Here is a 19,800-nt window from a genome sequence, read left to right as displayed (position 1 = left end):
AGAGCTTAGAAGTGGAGGCATATGATGCAAAGGCAGTGGTTGATTTTCATGTGATGCCAGCAGGGTTGGGAGCATATCCTATTATATTGGGAAGACCATGGTTACGTGCAGTGGGAGCTGTTCAAGATTGGAGACATGGTACGATTAGCCTCTATGGAAAGACAGGTACCAAGAAGCTATATAATATGGACACAAGGAAACGATTGAAAGAGCTTTATGAAGATGAGGATGAGTCTAGTGATGAAGACTATTCCACAGTGTTTGACGAGGACAATGAAAGTACTACCAACAGTGATGAGGATGTTGATGTTGCATTTCTTTTGATGGACAAAGAAATCCAAGAGTCTGGTTTAGTCGTATTTGCAAATGAGGTTGAGGATGAAAGTGAAGGGCCTTATGAAGTGATTGAAGGGCGGATGCAAACCAAGGCTGAATTGTCAAAGAAGTAGGAATTGATGACACAAATGATCAGTGGAGACCTCTCAGCTATGGAGAAGGAGATATATTTGCACATGCTGGCTAGTTATCCTGATTTGTTCATTACTTCATATGAAGAGATCAGAGGGTTCAAAGGAGAAGAGATGCATATAGAGCTGAAAGAAGGTGCTAAGCCAATGCGGCAAAGGCTAAGAAGGATGGGTCAAGAGCAGATGGCATCCTTGTGGAGATCACAGAATGGGTGAGTCCAGTAGTTGTCAGTCCAAAGAAGGATAGAAAGTGGAGGATTTGTGTAGATTTTAAACCCTTAAATGCAGCCACTAAGAAGAACCCATATCCTCTTCCATTCATTGATCAAATCTTGGATTCAATGGGCAAGTTATGAGAGGTACAGTGTGTGATGGTTTTTCAGGCTATTTTCAATTGAAGATTGCTCTTAAAGACCGAACAAAGACAACTTTCATTACGCCATGGGGCTCCTATTGCTACACGGTATTGCCATTTGGGTTGTCAAATGGACCATCTTTCTATCAAGAGAGAGCAAATTGGATATTGGAACCATTCATTGACTGGAATTCACTACTTCAAAACACGTCACAACTTGGTAGCTAGAGCGCTCCCAAGTAGATAACGACACGCTGCTGGCCTAAAAGGTTGGTGCCCCTTTCTAAAAACGTGAAAACTTCTACAATCTTTCCCACTTTTATTGGGCTGAAATTCCCGTACTCTCGCTCAATTTCAACAGCATAACAACAATAGAAGTCTCCACGGACATAATCCCAAGTAAATGGTGATTTCCCACGCACTTTAGAGCACTTCACAAAACCTGGCGAGAAATTACAGCACGCTGAATTCTCTTTTTTTTTGGCCTCCAATTTGCACCAAAACAACTGTTCGGTGATTCCCTAGCTTCCTGGAAGCTGCTAAGATTTGTAGGCAAGACTTGTCTCGTCTATCAATCATTCTCAAAATCCTAATCTAACTCTACAATCCTACAATCCTAAAGGCACTCGACAATTACGATTACTTCCAAGCTACCTCTACACAGCAAAAGACGACAATCTTAAGCTATGCGGTTTTTAAAAATAAAGTTTTTACTCTAGGAGATCCTAGAGGAAGTTAAAGGATAACTTCACAAGATGCTCGTGTTTTTCCATGGTTTAGGTCTCTTCGATCCCCGGCAAGGCGCAAAATGTGGGACGGTAGTCTAACCTCACTATCCTATCTTATTCAGTTTTAGCGAGAACCACGATTAAATTGTCAATCCATGCGACGAAGCTGACTCGACTAGTGCATAGAGGCTGCAAAAGGTTGTCAATCTCTCGAAAAGCAATTAACAACTCGCATCTAACTCAAGCTACACTCAAGTGATTGAAATCACCAAAAACCAATCGCTCATCGACAAACAAATCACATCCTTTACAACATCAAATGACATCCAAACGTAACGAAACTTCTAGGACAAGTTTATAAGATGCAACCTGGCGTTTTGTGCACAGCAGATCAGCCCCGACAGTAGCAAGACAGATCAAGAAGCCTAGCGTTTTGCATTTGCAGGACAACCGGTAGCAGTAGGACAATTTTCAGCCCTAGCATTTTTGCATCTGCAAGACAACTTAGCGTTTTTGCAAATCTTCGCGACGGAATCCCCACAAGCATCAGCGTTTTCAGTTTTCAGCAGTCAGTACCCGCAATAGAACCCCCAAACCTCGCAGATCTCACCTTCCCGCAGCAGTTCCTCGCTGCACGGTCAAATCCATCGAAGTTCGCAGTTTCAGCCCGGAAAACGCAGATCTCAGCATCTGCGTCGTGTTGCATCGTCGTCATCGCCGTCGTCACCGACATAGAGTCAGAATTCAGCAGATTAAGATTGCAGATTTCAGCCCCTCTCATCGTCGTCCTCATCGTCATCGACATCATTGGCAAGTGCAAGCATTGTAGAGATTTCTGCAATCAATAGTAGACCGCTCTCGCCATAGAGAGTGGGGCCTTGGGAGGAGGGTTTTGACAACATTCTGGTGTCCTATTCTTCTCTCTCAATCCCTCAGTCTCATGCACCTTCATTCCCAGTGTTCACCACTTTGTTTGTGTCCATTGCACTCTCTCACTAAAGGAACGTAAGGCTCTCCCTTCCATAAGTAAAAGGAACCTTGAGCACAGTTCGGAGCACTCATCAAGCAAAGTTCAACATTCATTCCGCTGCACCTAACATTGGTATCAAAGTTTTGGCAGTGTTCTGTATCACTCAAGGAAACAACCACAAGAACCACAGAATTTTTTTTGCTTGTTGAGATTGCACGAACCCAAGTTCACTTGGGCGTGTCGATTCCTAATCGTGTTTTTGAAGAGTGACAGGAAACCCAAGAAAGAAGGGCTTGTCAAGCCTCCCCTTGTGCCTCTTTTCACTCATTGAGAGAGGACCGTGCACTCATTGAGAGAGGACCGTGCACTAAGTGGCCGGCGAATCGACGTGAGGTGGGAAAAAGCAACCTTGGTGTGAGTGCAAGGCAGCCAAGGGGTGCGCCCGCGGAAAAGAGCAGAACTCGGGTAAAGAGAAGATCCTTCTGTAACACAGATTGCAAGCAAAAGAAGAACCTCAAGACCCTCAAGACCTCAAGAACTCAAGAACCGCAAGAACCAAGACCCCCAAGAACCCAAGTTCCTTGTGAACTTAAGAACCCAAGACCACAAGAACCCACGACTTCAATGGATGGTCATCACTCGAAGCGGCATGGATACTTCGCTTGGAGGTGATGAGCATGAGAGAGACGAAGAAGAATTTTCCCCACGAGGAGGTTTTTCCGACCCTCCTCCTTCCCCATCTACGCCAAGGATTGCACTAACTCCTATGAAGGAGTTGCCGCGTTGTTTATGGACAGGAAGTTTGAACACGAAGAAAGAAGGGCAGCCATAGATCGTGACTACAAACAAAGAAGGGCAGCCATAGATCGTGAATACAACGCAAGAATGGAAGCCATAGAGCGTGAGCACGAGCGCAAGACCAAAGAAAGACAAGTAAGATTTGATCGCGAGAACAGAGCAAGAATGCAAGAGATGTTGCGACTCTTTTCTCAAGTGCAGCCGCACTTTGCACAAAATCAAGAAAAGGAGACTCTCTTAGTCTCTACTTCTCCAAAGCAAGACACACAGGATTTGCATGATGATAAGCATGATCATTTGGATGATAATGATGAGCATGATAATTTGGATGACAATGACAAGCATGATGATTTGCATGATGATCAAGATGTGATTTCTCACAAGCATGATGATTTGCAAGATGATCACGATGTCTCACGAGCATGATGATTTGCATGAAGATGATGTGATTGTTCACAAGCATGATGGGTTAGTTGATACTGTTTCTAGCGAAGCTAACCTCATTGCAGATTCGATCAATCACGAAGAACCAATCTTGGCTCTCGAGCCTAGGTCCCAAAACCCCCCTCAGGAAGAACCGATCTTGGCTCTCGAACCTAGGTCCAAAGAACTTTTACAGGAAGTATTATGTGTAAGAATGATTAGTCAGTACGCATTGTTCGAGTGTTTCATTCGTGATCGTTTCCTGTATTTTGGCCAGCGTCTTTATGTGATCCCTTTTCCTAGGCATGACATATTGTACGTTGAGCACGTTTCACTCATGAATGAGCACGAATGTATACGGATTATTCATGAAAAGCTGAAAAGTATGCATTCAAGGGAGTCACATTCCATGTCTCTTCCTTGGCACAACACAGTTGTAGAAAGAGTACAAGAAAGTATGAGCACCAAGCATGGGCATTTCCATTGTGTTTTGCCACAGTTGATTGATTTAGATCAGTACGACAAGATTCGATCTAATTGTTTGCATGTGTGTGGTAAATGGTTTAGCACTCCGTCTCTTTGTTCATCTACATTGCATGCACAGTCTTTGAGGAAGACAAGATTTTTTCCATTCACTTTACATGGAATAGGTATGTTCATGTTTTTGTGTTGGAAGTGGTTTCAGGAATTTTCAGCCATGGAAATTCTTGAAGAAGAAAGAAGCATGACTCTAGACGAAGTTGAAGCATCAAAGGAGCCACAGAAGACTTTGTGTCGCTTTCGGCACGGCCCAAAGAAGCAAGCATTGCAAACCTTTATGAAGTTCAAGTATCGCGCGACCCACACATGAGAGTGGGCTGGCGAAGAGTCCTTTCGAGGATTCCGGATATTGTTGGCGATCTCCCTCGATGCCATACAGTTCGGTACCAGTACCTCACTTTGAAAAGGAGGGGACGTCACGTGACACATCCAACCCTATGTGTCCGTGGACAAGCTACAGCATGACCAAGGTTTAGTCAATCAAGTCAGTCTAGAATAGGAAGTGATCTGGCACTTTTGTGAGTCTATTCACAGACCGTGCATGACCAATCACTTAGATTAGATACATATCCTCTGGTTGCACACGGCATGATCATCAACATTTCCATCAGAACCCATCAGGAGCATTTTTACAGTGCATAGACCTATTTTCCCTATTTTTGACATTTTTCACTTGTTATTTTTAAGTGACTTTTGTTGGAAAGTAGGTAGGGCAATTTTGCAAAGTTTGTATATATGCAAACCTAGCGCTAGCACTTTCTAGCAAAAGAGGCAACAGAAGCACCTTGCTCAACAGGCAACTTCTCAGCAAGACCCCCCACATCAGCAGAGCTAGCGTTTTTGCATCTGCAAGGACCTAGCGTTTCCATCCACAAGCAGCCTGGCGTTTTGCGCACAGAAGATCAGCCCCGGCAGTAGCAAGACAGATCAACAAGCCTAGCGTTTTGCATTTGCAGGACAACCGGCAGCAGTAGGACAATTTTCAGCCCTAGCGTTTTTGCATCTGCAAGACAACTCAGTGTTTTTGCAAATCTTTGCGACGGAATCCCCACAAGCATCAGCGTTTTCAGTTTTCAGCAGCAGTACCCGCAGTAGAACCCCCAAACCTTGCAGATCCCACCTTCCCGCAACAGTTCCTCGCCGCACGGTCAGATCCATCGAAGTTCGCAGTTTCAGCCCGGAAAATGCAGATTTCAGCATCTGCGTCATCGTTGCATCGTCGTCATTGCCGTCGTCATCGACATAGAGTCAGAATTCAGCAGATAAAGATTGCAGATTTCAGCCTGCCGACGGTGTCGATGACGATGAGGACGACAACGAGACTGGCTGAAATCTTAAAGTGCTAAGGGGGCCTTCGGATGAGGGTTTTGACAACATTCTGGTGTCGTATTCTTCTCTCTCAATGTCTCTGTCTCATGCACCTTCATTCACAGTGTTCACCACGTTGTTTGTGTCCATTGCACTCTCTCACTACAGGAACGGAAGACTCTCCCTTCCGTAAGTAAAAGGAACCTTGAGCATAGTTCGGAGCACTCATCTTGAGCAAAGTTAAACAGTCATTCCGCTGCACCTTACAAGAGATCAACATCTGCATGGCACTGCCTCTGAGAAAAACAACTGCTCGAAACAAATCTTGGATCCTTCTCTTGTGTGATCTTTATGGCTTATGCCCTGTAAGACATGAGCGGTGAAGACGGGAGCGTGCCCGATGCGCGATGTGGTAAGGGTGGGAGTAGCTAGTGAGTCCGGGGTCGGAGCACGAAGCCAAAATTTCCAATGAACTTTGGAAGTGCGATCTTGCTCTATCTGGTCTTTGGTAGGATTGGTATGCTTTCAAAAAAGCACACGCCTGATGCTCTGATACCATTGTCACAAGACGGGCACCACATGCCAATAGAAAGGAACAGACTGAACAGACTTTTAGCACTTCAATAACAATTGAACTGAAAGAGAGAGACGACAGCGACACGGAGTGGCGGAATTCCACCCCAGAGAGTATTGGCCCCAAACCTTGGCACCCTTTCGGTATTTCTGTATATTGCTTCAACACAGTACAAGCCGATACTTCAGACTCTGCACCTTCTCCAGGAAGCATGCCAGAGATGAGCCCTAACCTCATATTTAAAGGCCCTTGGCCTGAAAAGCAGTTACAATGAAGAGCCTTCAAAACTCAAAACCTTTTGGTCAAAAATCAATGCCAAAAAGCTGCCAGCACAAACCACAAAAATCCGTACAGCTGCCACGTCATCCGCAAATGCAAAAATGCCAAAAAGCTGCCAACGCAAATCACAGAAATCCGTACAACCTGCCACGTCATCAGCCAATGCAAAACACTGAAATCCGTACAGCCTGCCATATCATCATGCCAGTGCAATTTTCAAAAATCTCCCACGTCATCATGTCAGCGCGTTTTCTTGTGTGTGTGTGTGTGTGTATGTGGGTCTTGCTTTATTTCCTTTATGTCACTTGGGGCCCCATCGGACGGGGTCCCCATAAGTTGGTAGGACTTCTTCTTGTGTTACTTGTTCTTCTTAGGGTTTAGGCCCCTCGGCCGACATCTGCAAGTTGACTCCCTTCTTTAGGGCTTTGACATGTCAGTAGTTTGTGACAGGTTTCTTAATTGCCAGTTTGATGGATGGTTCTGTGGCTTTCTGCCACTGGGTGTGCACTTCTGCGATGGATTGCTAGGGGACAAATTTTGCAAACTGAGGATCCTTCGCAAACTTAATCATCTGCTTGGTGCACTCGTCAACCTGCTATCGACATTCCAGCTCTTGAAGTTTGTACTGAGTAGGCCGAGGTGGCCTGTACTCTTCCTCTGTTAAATCATCAAAATCTTCTTCGTGATCTTCTCCCGCATTAGCAGATGCAGAAGAGGTCGACTGATTCTTGTTGTGATCCATAAGTGTCGCGAGAAAAGGATTGGATTTTCCCTGTAGAAGAGAAATCAATCGCGCTCTGATACCACTATAACAAACTTGGACACCCCAAGTCTAGGTTCTACCGCGACACAGCAAAGATTCACTTTAAAACAGTTCACAAAAGTTGACACGGCCCGGTGTAGTTCCGTGCCAATAGGTATCTGCCCCAGACACTGGCGCCCCTTTTGGTATTTCTTTTTATATTAACCTTGGTGCAAAGTACAAGGGGGTCTACGGGGACTCACACTCAGACTCTGAGTCCAGATGCTCTGAGTAATGAGGGCCCAACAGACATATTTTTTGTTAGAAGGGATGCCCAAAAGCAGAGCCCAAGAAATCTCAAACTCAAAGCTCTTTAACTCAAAAGCAATTGTAATCCAAAAGCTGTCCCAAAATCAGCCAACGTAAAAACAGCCAGTGCAAATTACGAAGAATTGTACGGATTGTCACGTCATCAGCGCGTTTTACCGAAATCGTACGGACTGCCATGTGTCAGCCTGTCAGCGTGATTTCCGGTGGGTTTTCCCGCTGCAGCCTGTCATCACATTTCTCTGCGTGTCCGGGGGCCTGCCATGTCATAAGTTTGTGACAACCAGAATGCATCAATGCATGTACTGCAGTCATCTATTACTGCATCCCATTAGAGAAAAACATTGTCACTAGGTGTGCAATTCATCTAGGTTATCACAAACATCCCATAGCTATGGGTAAAAGTAGAATTGATCACAAGGTGATCTTCTGATGCTTTGATTGAACGGGCAGCTCTTCAACCTTTGACAACAGCTAAGCATTTGGAGAGGTCAACATCAGAGACCCCTCCATTGAGTTTCATTGGGGAGCTTTGTCTTCAAAAAATCGCGCAACCTATACTAACACACCGCAAGTGGTTGCATCACCTACTAAAGCACACCACACCTTTGAATAAGTCACTAGTGCAAGTCACATTTTATGTCCAAGAATGCCGCCAAATCGTTGTTCCATACCATTAATGCTTGAGTAATCAAATTGTGGTTGCATCTCAAAAGCAATACTCCCCATCCCTCAATGCTTCTCTCCCATCTCGCTTCGTGTCTACCCATCGCTTCATCTCTCATAGAGTCTCTTCATCTTGCTTAGCTTAAATTTTTCCTGCGTGTTGACCTTAGAGCGCCTTCCCATAGGCCTATGAAAATCCTTTCCCATAAGAAGGTTCGCTCAGAAATAAAGGGCCATCCAGCTGAATGGACGTATTCCTATACATGAGCCTCTAGGTAGCTCATGCAGCGGAATTTAGTCCTAGCAAGACCGAGCTCAAGTCCATGCCATCAAACAGCATGACCTCTCCGTTGAGGTGGTACTATAGGGGGTGGCCCCATGCATGACATGTTGGTAGAGATCATAAACTTCTGCTCTGCATCCCGTTGGGCATCTACAATCTCCCTTGCATCGTCGGGTGTGGGCCAGAGGAGCGTGCAAGCTCCTCATGGGGCACAAGTCATCATTGGGTTGTGAGTTCCTGAGATTGAATAATCTCATGCTATTTGTTGGTGCCAACCGCTTTCTTTCTTCAGTCCTGCATAAAGCCAATCGTGTTGGGCGTCCACAATCTCCCTTACTTCTTCTTCTCTGCATCCAGTTGGGCGTCCACAATCTCCCTTGCATCGTCCAGGTGTGGGCCAGAGCTGGAGCGTGCAAACTCCTCACGGGGCACAAATCATTATCAGGTTGTGAGTTCCTAAGATTAAATAATCTCATGCTTGGTGCCAACAGCCGCTTTCTTCCCCTGCATAAAGCCGATCTTGTTTGGGATGCTGTCGCTTGACATCTTAGTATAGATTATATTATGTGTGGGATGCGTGCAGGCCAACCAAGCTATGGAGGCAAAAGAATGTAAGAGCACAGCCTGCTCTTTTAGTAGTTCATGCACATATATTATATACAGTTTTACGACAGAGAAAGGATATTATTCATAGCTCTGCTCGGCCCCTCTCTCCTCTATGAAGTTCGCTCGACCATGCCACTGTGTTGCCAACCCCCAGCCAAGAATGCTAGCAGAATCCGACGCCGTTCTCCAGCGTTGCGACGTCGCTCTCCAACCCTTCTGAAACCTGTTGAAACCATTCCGCGCTGGTGCGGACCAGTTCGAAGCCCCCCACCAGGAGTGGACAGCTTTTATTCTGAATGTTTTTGGGTCTTTTGCCAGCTGAGCCTCTACTAGTGTTCAGCATAACTATTTTGGTCATTAATACATAACGTTTTCACAACCACTGCGTGTGTGCGTGCGTGTGTGTGTGTGTGTGTGTGTGTGTGTGTGTGTGTGTGTGTGTGTGTGTGTGTGTGTGTGTGTGTGTGTGTGCAGCCTCTGAAATGATGGAGTTATGTGAAGCTAAAGTGTGTATTCAGCAAAATGATAAGAGGAAAATTGCTAAATGGCATACGTGTGCACGTCAACAGGCTTTTATGGATAAAGGTTGTGCTTCGAATAAATTTTTTAAGCATCTGCATCATTCAAGGGTCTCACGGTCAATTAAGCGGGTTATGCTTCCCTCGGGTGCTTGGACTTCTTCGAAGCGGGAACTTGCTGAGGTTATGGTTTCACATTATCGTCAGGTGTTTGCTGCTCCATCTCAGCCTTCTTCAACAGCTTGTCGAGCGCGTGAATTCTTGCTTTCTTATGTTCGTCCGATCCTGTCTTCGCAGGAGGCACAATACCTTGAGGATCCTTTCTCTGTTTCCGAATTGCATGGTGTCTTGCTTGCATTGGGCCGGTGGAGATCTCACGGTTGGGACGGACTTACTGTGGAATTTTTCCTCTCCTTTTGGGATGCTCTTAAATAGCCCTTGCTTTTCATGTTAAATGTGGCATGGGAGAAACACGATCTACCAATTTCATGGAAAGAGGGCTTACTTAAATTGTTGCCCAAGCAAGCGCTTTGCGAGCAGTTCTCTCATTGGTGGCCCATAACTTTGATGCCGGTGGTTTACAAGATTTTTGCTAGAATGTTGGTCCACCGCATCAAGGACTATTTGTTTACAGGACTTCATCAAGCTCAATATGGTTTCATTCCTCGTCGTCAAATCATGGACAATTTGGCCAATGTTATGATTGGCATGGAGTATGCTAAGTATACGCAACAAGATGTGTTGGTCATGCAAGCTGATATTGAAAAGGCCTTTGACACCGTGCAAAGGGACTTCAATGCTGCCACAATGAGATGTCTAGGATTTGGTCCTAAGTTGGCCAATGTGGTTTACTTCTTGTATGATTGTAGTACGTCTTCGGGGATCCTGGAAGGGGAATTGACAGAATCGTGGCCACTTGGTTGTTCGGTTAGGCAAGGTTGCCCCATTAGTGCTTTGCTGTATGCAATTGCCTCTCATCCTTTGTTGATGTATCTTGATTACTTGACCTCTGCACAACATCTTCAAGGTTTGCAGCTACCATCGGGTCATACCTTTATTGGGTAGGCTTATGCGGATGACTCGTTGTTTATGCCCCGCAATCAGCAAAGCGATGTTCAAGTAATTATGGAAGCTTTGGAATTGTTTGCGATTGCGGCTAGTCTTAAAGTCAATTTTCGTAAATCAAAGCTTTTGCCACTTCGTTCTTGTGATTGGCATGCTCTGTTGTGACCAGGAGAGATTGTTCTTCCGAATGTAATCACCAGGCACTTGGGTTATCCAATTGGATGGAATGTTACTCACACGTAGAAAGTGGATTGGGTTATGAATCGCTTGGATGTTAGATTGCATTACTGGAAGCTTTCTACTTGGCCACTGCATGTTCGCCTGCGAATTGTTCAGAGTATCCTCATGGCATGCGTTCAGTTCTTTTTGCCATTGTTGCATTGGCCTAGCCATTGTCTTGATTCTCTCATGTCGGCCATTTTGTCTCATTTGTGGCGAATGCATGCTCACAAAAAAGGTCTGTGTCTGATGTCAATGGCAAAACTTTGTACACCAAAACGCTTTGGTGGTCTAAATATTTTGGACTTGCGTAGGCATGTCCTTGCTAGGAAGGCTATGCTTTTGCCTACACTTACGCAACAATCTCAACCTTGGACTCTTATGTTTGCACACTTGAGTCAGCATGTAGTTACATCATCATTTGGTCATTCGCAATCATCCATTTGGGAGGTAGTATTTTGTAAGATGGATGGTCATATTCTTGGATGCCCACTTTCTTCCACCTTGCTCTTTGCATGGAAACAAGTTACGATTCATCTATCATGGAATGCTCGGAGGGAAGGAAATTCACTTCGTGCGGAGAGCCTTCATTGGAGCCGGGCTTTTTCTCTTACGTTGGTCGACCGCTCGCCTCGCCAAGCGTATTTCCTCTCCTGCCGTGGCATTCGAGTGTTGAGGATGTGGTGGATACAGCTGGTTTCACTTTCGAGTTTCCATTTGCCACTCGCCGCTTTGGATTGGGCATGCACTATCGTCGAGTTTCAGAGAATTACAGCAAATGTTGATAGGTTTTTTGCCCGTTTCACCTTTGGCTGATGGTGATCGCATGTCTGACTGGAAGCTTGGGGAAATGCCTTTTCAAGATATTTCTGCCGGCCAGGCATATGCTCTTCCTTTGCCTCATCCATGGCTTGCTGATCATTGCAACGCTATTTGGCACATGCATAAATCAGATATTTGGTGGCGAAGGCTTATATCTGCATTATGGGAAAGCCATTTGCCGTTGAAGGAGCGTTTGTTTCTTTGGCGGTGTTTACTTGGTGTGCGCCCTGTGGGTACCTTTCTTAGGATGCGTCGTATCCACCCTTCATCATGTGTCCGTTGCTTATCTACCGAGGAGGATGTTTGTCACCTCTTGTGGGATTGCTGTGTTACTCGAGATTTCCTTCGTCGGGTATCTGCGTGTATGCGGCTACGTTTTCCCACGACAATCTTCCATAAGCGGTTTTGGGTTTTTGGTATCTTCTCACCGGCGTTGCAGTGCTTTGCAGTCTTCTTCATGTGGGTCAGGTTTTGGGCGTACTGGAGCTTGTGGCGACAGCGTAATGGCTATATGTTCCATCGCATTCATACAGATCCCCTGCCTTTCTTAAAGATTTCCCTTAGGCAGTCTTTGCGGTTCGCCTTGGAAGTTGGTGATATCACGGCAGAGATACATCAGCTTTCTTATGAATGCTTTTAGCTATTTTGTACAGCCGAACACTTTTGTGTTCCTTTTCTTGTACATCTTTGGTGGGTTTTCCTCTCTTTGAGGTTTCCCAAAGATAGATAAATCAAATTGATTTACAAAAAAAAAGAAAGTGTGTGTGTGTGTGTGTGTGTGTGTGTGTGTGTGTGTGTGTGTGTGTGTCAAAACGGCGTATTCAAATACCCTATATCTATCTCTTGAATTTTCAAAACTGTATATATATGCATCATTTTCAGTCAGCACAAAAGAACTCTATAAAGCTATGGTTTTCTCAGTAAAAACGTACTCCCATTCCAGCCTGCCGCGATTCACAAAAAAACCCTCATGCTTCAACTTTGCCTTGTCCACTGAAAAATACTCGTTCTGCAAAACCAAGGCACTACTTATGTGCAAAGAAAGGGGGTAGTTGACAAGCAAGCCTACAAACAGTACCGCACCAGCTCTCTGTCATCAATGAATGAATCCTCAGTATCATATTGATCATCATCCGGACAATCATTCAATGCATCATTTTCATCTGAACTATCATTGCCCTGCAAAAGAAAGAAAAAACTGAAACCTGAACTTGTGAAGACCCTTAACACTTCCAATGCTCTAAGTTAACTCCGTGCTCCAATCTATTGCAAAGAGGATTTTTTTATGCATACACGTTGACCACGTTGTACTGAATGATGCACTCAAAACATAAAGACGGACGACCATATATATGTAAATAAATCATTAAAACTATGCTTGACCCATGCTAGACCTTCTATTGAGCAGGAATTTTTCATGCACACAGGTTGACCACGTTATACTGAAAGATGCAGTCAAAACATAAAGACGAACATATATATGAATAAATCACTAGAACTATGCTTGCACCATGCTAAGCCTCACAAAGCCCTGTTCATGTCAATGTCTACAACAATCAAAGGTGATGGGAAGATAGACCCAACCTTGTAAATCCGCTCAATCTTTTCAATGACAGAATTGAATCGATTGGGGGGAGGGGGAAGCGGATCTTCTTCTGCGACCACCTGCAACATCAATAAGGCTTACCCGTTACACTATCTTCAAACAATCACTTCATATTTATAATTATGCCACAAGCAACATTAAAGACATTCAAAACATATTGCATCAATTGTCAGGTGCAGCAGAAGTGTTAAAGGATTTAGCTCGGATCTAGTACTTCGCACAACACACACACACACAAAGAGAGAGAGAGAGAGAGAGAGAGAGAGAGAGATTATGAGACTAAACCGATACAATCTTTGTAGATCTAATCCAATGTCTGGGTACAAAAATATGGGTACAAAAATAAAATGAAGTAAAGTGAAAGACTAGAACTAAAAGACTAAAATCGTCAGTCTGAAAATCATCATCATCATCATCATCCATGCTCGAGGATGCGCGGCATCGGGAGTTGTCCGAGAAAGTATTGCATTGGTTGCTGAAGATCTTCGTCAATGTCCGCCTCTGTAAATAGTCATATTGGGTGCCCCCCATGTCGTGCTAGAGTAGTCCTGATTCTCTGGAGGAGCCCCCGTCGATGTCGTGGTCGCTCCCCTAGACGTGGGCGTCTAGCTCTACCGAGCTCAATGGCTATGTCCACTATTATAACTCTGGTAGAAGTGGGCTCTGAAGTCTGATGTGAAGCGTGCTCATCCGGCTGCTGAGTCCCTGCTCTAAAGAAGTCAGTGATCTCCCTCTGTGAATGTCTCCCACTACCTGGTCTCCTCAAAAGACTGTCCCTGTGTCTGCGCAACTCTAGCAAAAACAACCCGAGGCATCTCTGATCCTGATATCTCATGACTATAGCCAACGGTCCAAATCCCTCTCTGAATAGACAGTGAAAGCACCCTTGTATCTCATAGTATACCGGACAATGATAAAATGTGATGTAACTCTTACTCTGGCTCTATATGAAATAACTGGCATGTCCTCGCTTCTGTTGGTACTCTCCTAAATCTGCCAGCCTCAATCTCTAGCTGATGCGATGATGTGCACATTGGACCAATAGCACATCGTATCCCATAGGATAAATGAGTGTCCATATAGGCCGGTCTGATCACATATCCATCCTCTATTAGTTGGAGGAGATGCTCTCTATAGAAAGCCATCTTAGACCAACTCTTGTATCGACCGTATCCATGTGCTTCTCGTATCTAGTTGAATCAAATCCTGACATATCAGTCTAGTGGCTCTATCCATGTGAGAAAAAGGGAAGGTGCATCCAAGGAGTATTGGAATGGAGGCAGTCTATCCATGCTGAAGCCATGTGACTCAAACCATGATGTCATCTGCCCATACCAACATGTTGTGTCCCCTTCTAGCGCTAGCTGTCGGGATGACTCACGTGCTAGCCGAGCATATCTGTCTCTGGGATGGTCCCATAAATTATGCATCAGGAAACTGATTTAATAAGAGCCTCAACTACAAGAGGAGGGGCAACTAGCTCAGCCCGAATAATCTCATGTGGCACTAAGGCCTTAGCCCGAATCATCCGAGAGATCATAGAGAGTAGAGGCCTTTCCATACATCTCCATCCGGTAGTTCCCAGGCTCCATAGGGTCCCCTGACTTGAAGATAGGTACAATCGTGGACAAGTTCCAAGCATCAGGTAGGCCCTCGCACATGGCACGGTTGAACATCACTGCTAGAAGCTCTGCAAGCAAATCTTTGGCATGTATAAAATGCTCTGCTACCAAGCCATCGTGATCATATGCTCTCTAGTCCTCATCCTGTCAATGGCTTTCTTTACCATCTCAGCGGAAAAGAAAGCACGTGTGTGGGCATGGCATTGGCGGATCTTGTCACGATTGTGACTAAGTTATATCATGTACACTTACTCACCGATGCAGATACGCGAAGTGCCATGCCAAGGAGGACCCTTACGCTTGGATGGTCAGGACCCTTCGCTCAAGAGACCTGCTTCTTCGTCAAAAGCCACACTCCTTCGACGACTGGTCGCACCTCCTCGCTCTACGGTTGCGACTCTTCATTCAATGGTTGCAGCTCTTCGTCCAAAGGATGTGTCTCTACGCCTAGAGTCCTGTTTATTCGCCATGAGACGTGTCTTTTCATTTGTGACTCTTCGTCTCCTATATAAGGAGTCTATTGTACTCAGTTTAAGCATTCATTCAATCAATCAAACACAATCTCTTAAGTCTCTTGTCAGAGTTGTCTTTCTAGTTTTGTTCAAAAATATAGTAAACACATATGAAGTAATAGCACATGTCTGGAAGAGGTGGCTACCCCGAGACGGTGTAGAGAGATGATGCATACTGACCCCATACCTCCGTAGAAGTGATGACCGGTGGGGGGGAGTGCTCATGGAAGAGTCGCCATGCCTCGCCTCAATCCTGGCTCAAAAACAACTAATATAAATCCTGCTTTAGCCGAGCTAGAAATGCCCTCTTCTTTCGTCGTACCAAACGCAGAGAAGCAATCTGTGACTGCTTGTGAGTAATGACACCTAAAAGTACCTTCCTCTGAAGTCGGGCTCTCGTCTCTCTGCACTCCTCATCATACCAGCTATTTTGGGGGGTGCTCCCAGAATGTTGGCATTGCCTAGGCTCAGTATGGGGGTATGCCTCTACTGCTGCATCTTGTAGTGTCTCTGTCAATATATAAATGAGGTCCCCTGAAGGTCTCCCCAGATCCTCTATGCATAAGCATCTGTAGATACCATCTATGTAGACAGAATTAGTCTCTGAAGTAAAAGTGTATCGGGTATGCGTAGGTGTCTTTGCCAATCGAGCTGTGCTGAACTGGAATGAGACAATAAACGTGAGGAGAGCATGATTGCCTGCAACCCCTCATTCCTGTTGTTTGAGGGATGAGCAAGCGAGATATATGTGGGTCAGAGTGAGAGCAGAGACAGGGAGGCCACTCTACATTGCAATATGCTATTTTGCCCCCATCACATCTCATTATGCATCGCCCACGGGGGAGTCACCCTACATGATATTGGATGAGGACATATGGTAGTTCTCTAGGGATGGAGACGTCATTCTTTTGGGAGACTTCAATGCCAGGACGGGCCAGTCTCAGACAGCTTTCTATGATACCTTAAAGAAAACATTGAGAGAATTGGATGTCAGTGATATGATTGGCCAGGTGTTTGCAGGATGAAGACCACACTAGATATGGGGGATATCTAACAGATTTGGGGACTTCACATGGATTGGCCTCCACAGATTTCCAGCATCCAGTGGGTTCACTTGCTTTCCTCATAGACATGGGCCAGCACAGTGGATTATGTTTTGGCTCAGCCCAGTTTCATACCCTCTATTCACGACTTTACAGTCGGGCCCATGCCTATTGGGGTAGCAATAGATCATGCTCTCCTCACGTTTACCGTCTCATTCCAGTCCAACACAGCTCGACTGGCACAGACACCTACGCATACCCGATACACTTGTACTTCAGAGACTGACTCTATCAGATGGTATCTACACACACACACACACACACACACACACACAAAGAGAGAGAGAGAGAGAGAGAGAGAGAGAGAGAGAGAGAGAGAGAGAGAGAGAGAGAGAGAGAGACGACACTACATGTCGAGTCCCAACCGCCCTCAAGGGCCCCCTTGCTATGTTGCGCGAGCAAGTATTTGCTTTATTTCTTGCACAAATGCTGATACAATGATGCTAAATGCTGAGATGCTTAGATGCTAAAGGGTACTTGATGCAGATGCTTGGTACTACTGAGATATTGAAGGGTACTGCGGGTACTGTGTATTGAGGGTACCTATGCCGAGCTAGCAGGAGCCAAGCCAGAACACAAGGGGTGCTAGATGCTGGGGTACTGTGTCAACGACGATGACGATATAAATGACGACGACAACAAGGCTATGGCTGAATGCTGAAAACACTAGCGATGTCCATGGCTAGGATTTGCAACCACGACGATGCTAGGGGTTGAAATCTGATGGCGATCATAAGCTGAAATCGTTGGCCCTTCTGGGCTGAAACGTTGATGATTCTCCGAGGAAAACGCTGGCGATCTGGCTGAAAAACGCCAGTGAGGCTGAGAGGACTGCCGATACTTCTCCCCTAGGGCTGCCTAAATAGGTGCCAACATCTGGGCCGAGCGGTCAAAAGGTCAGCCCACAATTTGGAATGCACAAGTCACTTATTAATAAATAAAATGCTAAGAGGTGGTTCACGCGGCAAAGTGCGTATATGCTAACTGACTGTATTGTGCAAGAGAGGGTATGCAACTATGACCGGCCAGGGCATGCAAGTTCTGCTACAGGCCCTGAGGCTCACAAAGTGCCATGCTAGATCCTAAGTTAACTAAGACTGACGCTAGACTGTAGCAAAATCTTGTCCACGTAGCGCAAGTGAAGTGCATACATGACATCAATTTCATGTTAAAACCATACAAAAGGATAACAATAAGAGTAGTCTCTTAACCAGCTCTTCTGCTAGTTTGTTTCAAGGTGGTCCTAAAAAAATGCTCATTGGGGTTACCTTTTCTTTTTCGCGTGAGGGTTCAATGTTCTCTTACTACGTACTATTTGAAGACCTCATCTACAACATGCATATTAATGTTGCTTGCTTGTAAACACTTTGTGTGCTTATTCCACGCATGGCGATAACTGCTGATTAGACGTGGTATTCTGGAGCTTTGGCCTCACTAGTAATCTCAATAGTAGCGGAGCAAAGAAAGTTTTGAAGAGTGAAGTCTTCCTTTCTAAGTTCATTGAGGTCAAAGCTCAAAAATACTAAGTCCAATCAACAATAGTTTGTTGGGGCTCCAAGACAGGTTCTTTCCGTCCATGAACAGGTGGTTAGGTCGCCAATTCCACAGGTTTTGCCAGTTCAGCCCACCACCTTTCAGAGTCCATATGTTACATTAAATGGACAAGGAGCCAGTTTACAGGCAATGCATCATGTTTTTCCACCACCCACCGTACATCCTGGGTATTTTGGGGGTGGATCTATGTTCCAAAGTATGACTGGTTATGCGCCTAGAAACCAGCAACATATGCCAGGAACAGTCTTTGGGGCTATGCAAGGCATGATGCCGAACCCCATGTATGGTAGTATTGGCATGCAGCAAGGGTTTCAGTGCAATCAGGGCCAATTTGGGGTGCCATTGGGCAATTTTGGCATGGCTAGTTTTCTGGACAGCAGCCAGATATGGCACTAGCAACTCAAAATGTCAATGGCCAAGGGGTGCCGATGATCCTTATTACAGTGCCCATGTTGCAAACACTTCTCTACAACAATTTGGGAGTATTATAAAAGGTAAAGCCATACAAAGAAGGTGGTGCAGCAGTAAAGTTTGATACCTTTAGTAGGTTCGAGGACAAGACCAAGGCTCTTACCTTCCTCCAACAGTTTGTACCCTCCAACAGTTTGTACAACTTTATGCAGGGGGGAATTTTACAGAGGCCTCCAAGGTCAGGAAAGCTACCACCTTTTTGAAAGGAAATGCGCGTTCATAGTGGACAACATTGTTGATGCAAAGACAGGCACCTCCCAAATGGGTATACTTTAAGCAAATGTTTGCATCTGCGTGACTGTCAAACGAAATTGAACCCGATGTCATGACGGACTGGCACCAACTTACTACCGCTACTTGCAAGAGCTTAGAGGAGTATAATCGGAAGTTCTGTAAAGCGTTGCTCTCAGTAACTTCCTACAGGTTCGTGCCATTGACAGAGCAGATGACAAGAGGCCATGCAAAAATCTGATTTTGTGCATCAGCATCAAAATCAAGCTTCTACTTCTACCTTTCATCCTATGAATGAAGCTGCTGAATATATTCAACTCTGTAGCAAAAATGATCAAGCTATCCCGGAAGCTATCCAACAAGTGAACTCCAAATGTGATCAGCTACCGAAGCCAAAGTGGATAATGTTTATGGGATAGTACAGCATCTGTCTAAGTTAGCTGCCTTAGCACAAGTTGCTAATGAACCTATTTCTGACTTGATTCCTGCTCGTAGCATAAATGGATGTCATATTCTACAATTCAATCCAACATACAACAAGGCGTATTACTTAGAGGTATGAAAAAGTTTCCCCAAGAACACTCTTTTCAATTAGATCCTCTTTGGGACTCAAGTTCTGTTATCTCTTATATCAATCAAGCATTGGTTCATCCACACCTGAGCCAAACTCTGTCCTATGGCATCACAATCTCTTATGATGATAATTCAAAGGGCCGTATAAATAAAATTGTTTTATGTAAACTGCCTCTACGGCATGCTAAGATGCAGGTCTACCTGTATTTGTATCCTCATCCCAATACCGATATCATTCTTGGGGCTGATCTTATTTCTCAGCTCACCCCTTAGACTATCACACCAGATATAACAAACTTGGACACTCTAAGTCAAGAATCTACTGCGACACCACAGGAATTCACTTCAAAACAGTTCACAATTTGATTCGACACCGGCCCGGTGGAGTTCCGTGCCAAGAGGTATTGGCCCCAAAGACCTGCGCCCCTTTCAGTATTT

At 45.1% G+C, this 19,800-nt stretch overlaps 1 protein-coding gene across 2 annotated transcripts in view; it reads right to left on the bottom strand.

Annotated features, from left to right (window-relative positions):
- The window catches only part of LOC147417442 (ubinuclein-1-like), a 113,671-nt gene that overhangs the window by 15,253 nt on the left and 78,618 nt on the right, over positions 1-19,800 (bottom strand). For both annotated transcript variants that reach the window (XM_086506566.1, XM_086506567.1), the window contains 3 exons: positions 13,275-13,355; positions 12,774-12,869; positions 12,623-12,699 (listed from right to left, as the gene is read on the bottom strand). In XM_086506566.1, the coding sequence (XP_086362692.1) occupies positions 12,623-12,699; positions 12,774-12,869; positions 13,275-13,355 (254 nt within the window). The remainder of the gene's footprint in view (positions 1-12,622; positions 12,700-12,773; positions 12,870-13,274; positions 13,356-19,800) is intronic.

This window comes from Adiantum capillus-veneris, chromosome 30 (assembly GCF_014529385.1).
Source record: "Adiantum capillus-veneris isolate H3 chromosome 30, ASM1452938v2, whole genome shotgun sequence".
NCBI lineage: Eukaryota > Viridiplantae > Streptophyta > Polypodiopsida > Polypodiales > Pteridaceae > Adiantum > Adiantum capillus-veneris.
This window is presented reverse-complemented; position numbering and strand designations above follow the sequence as displayed.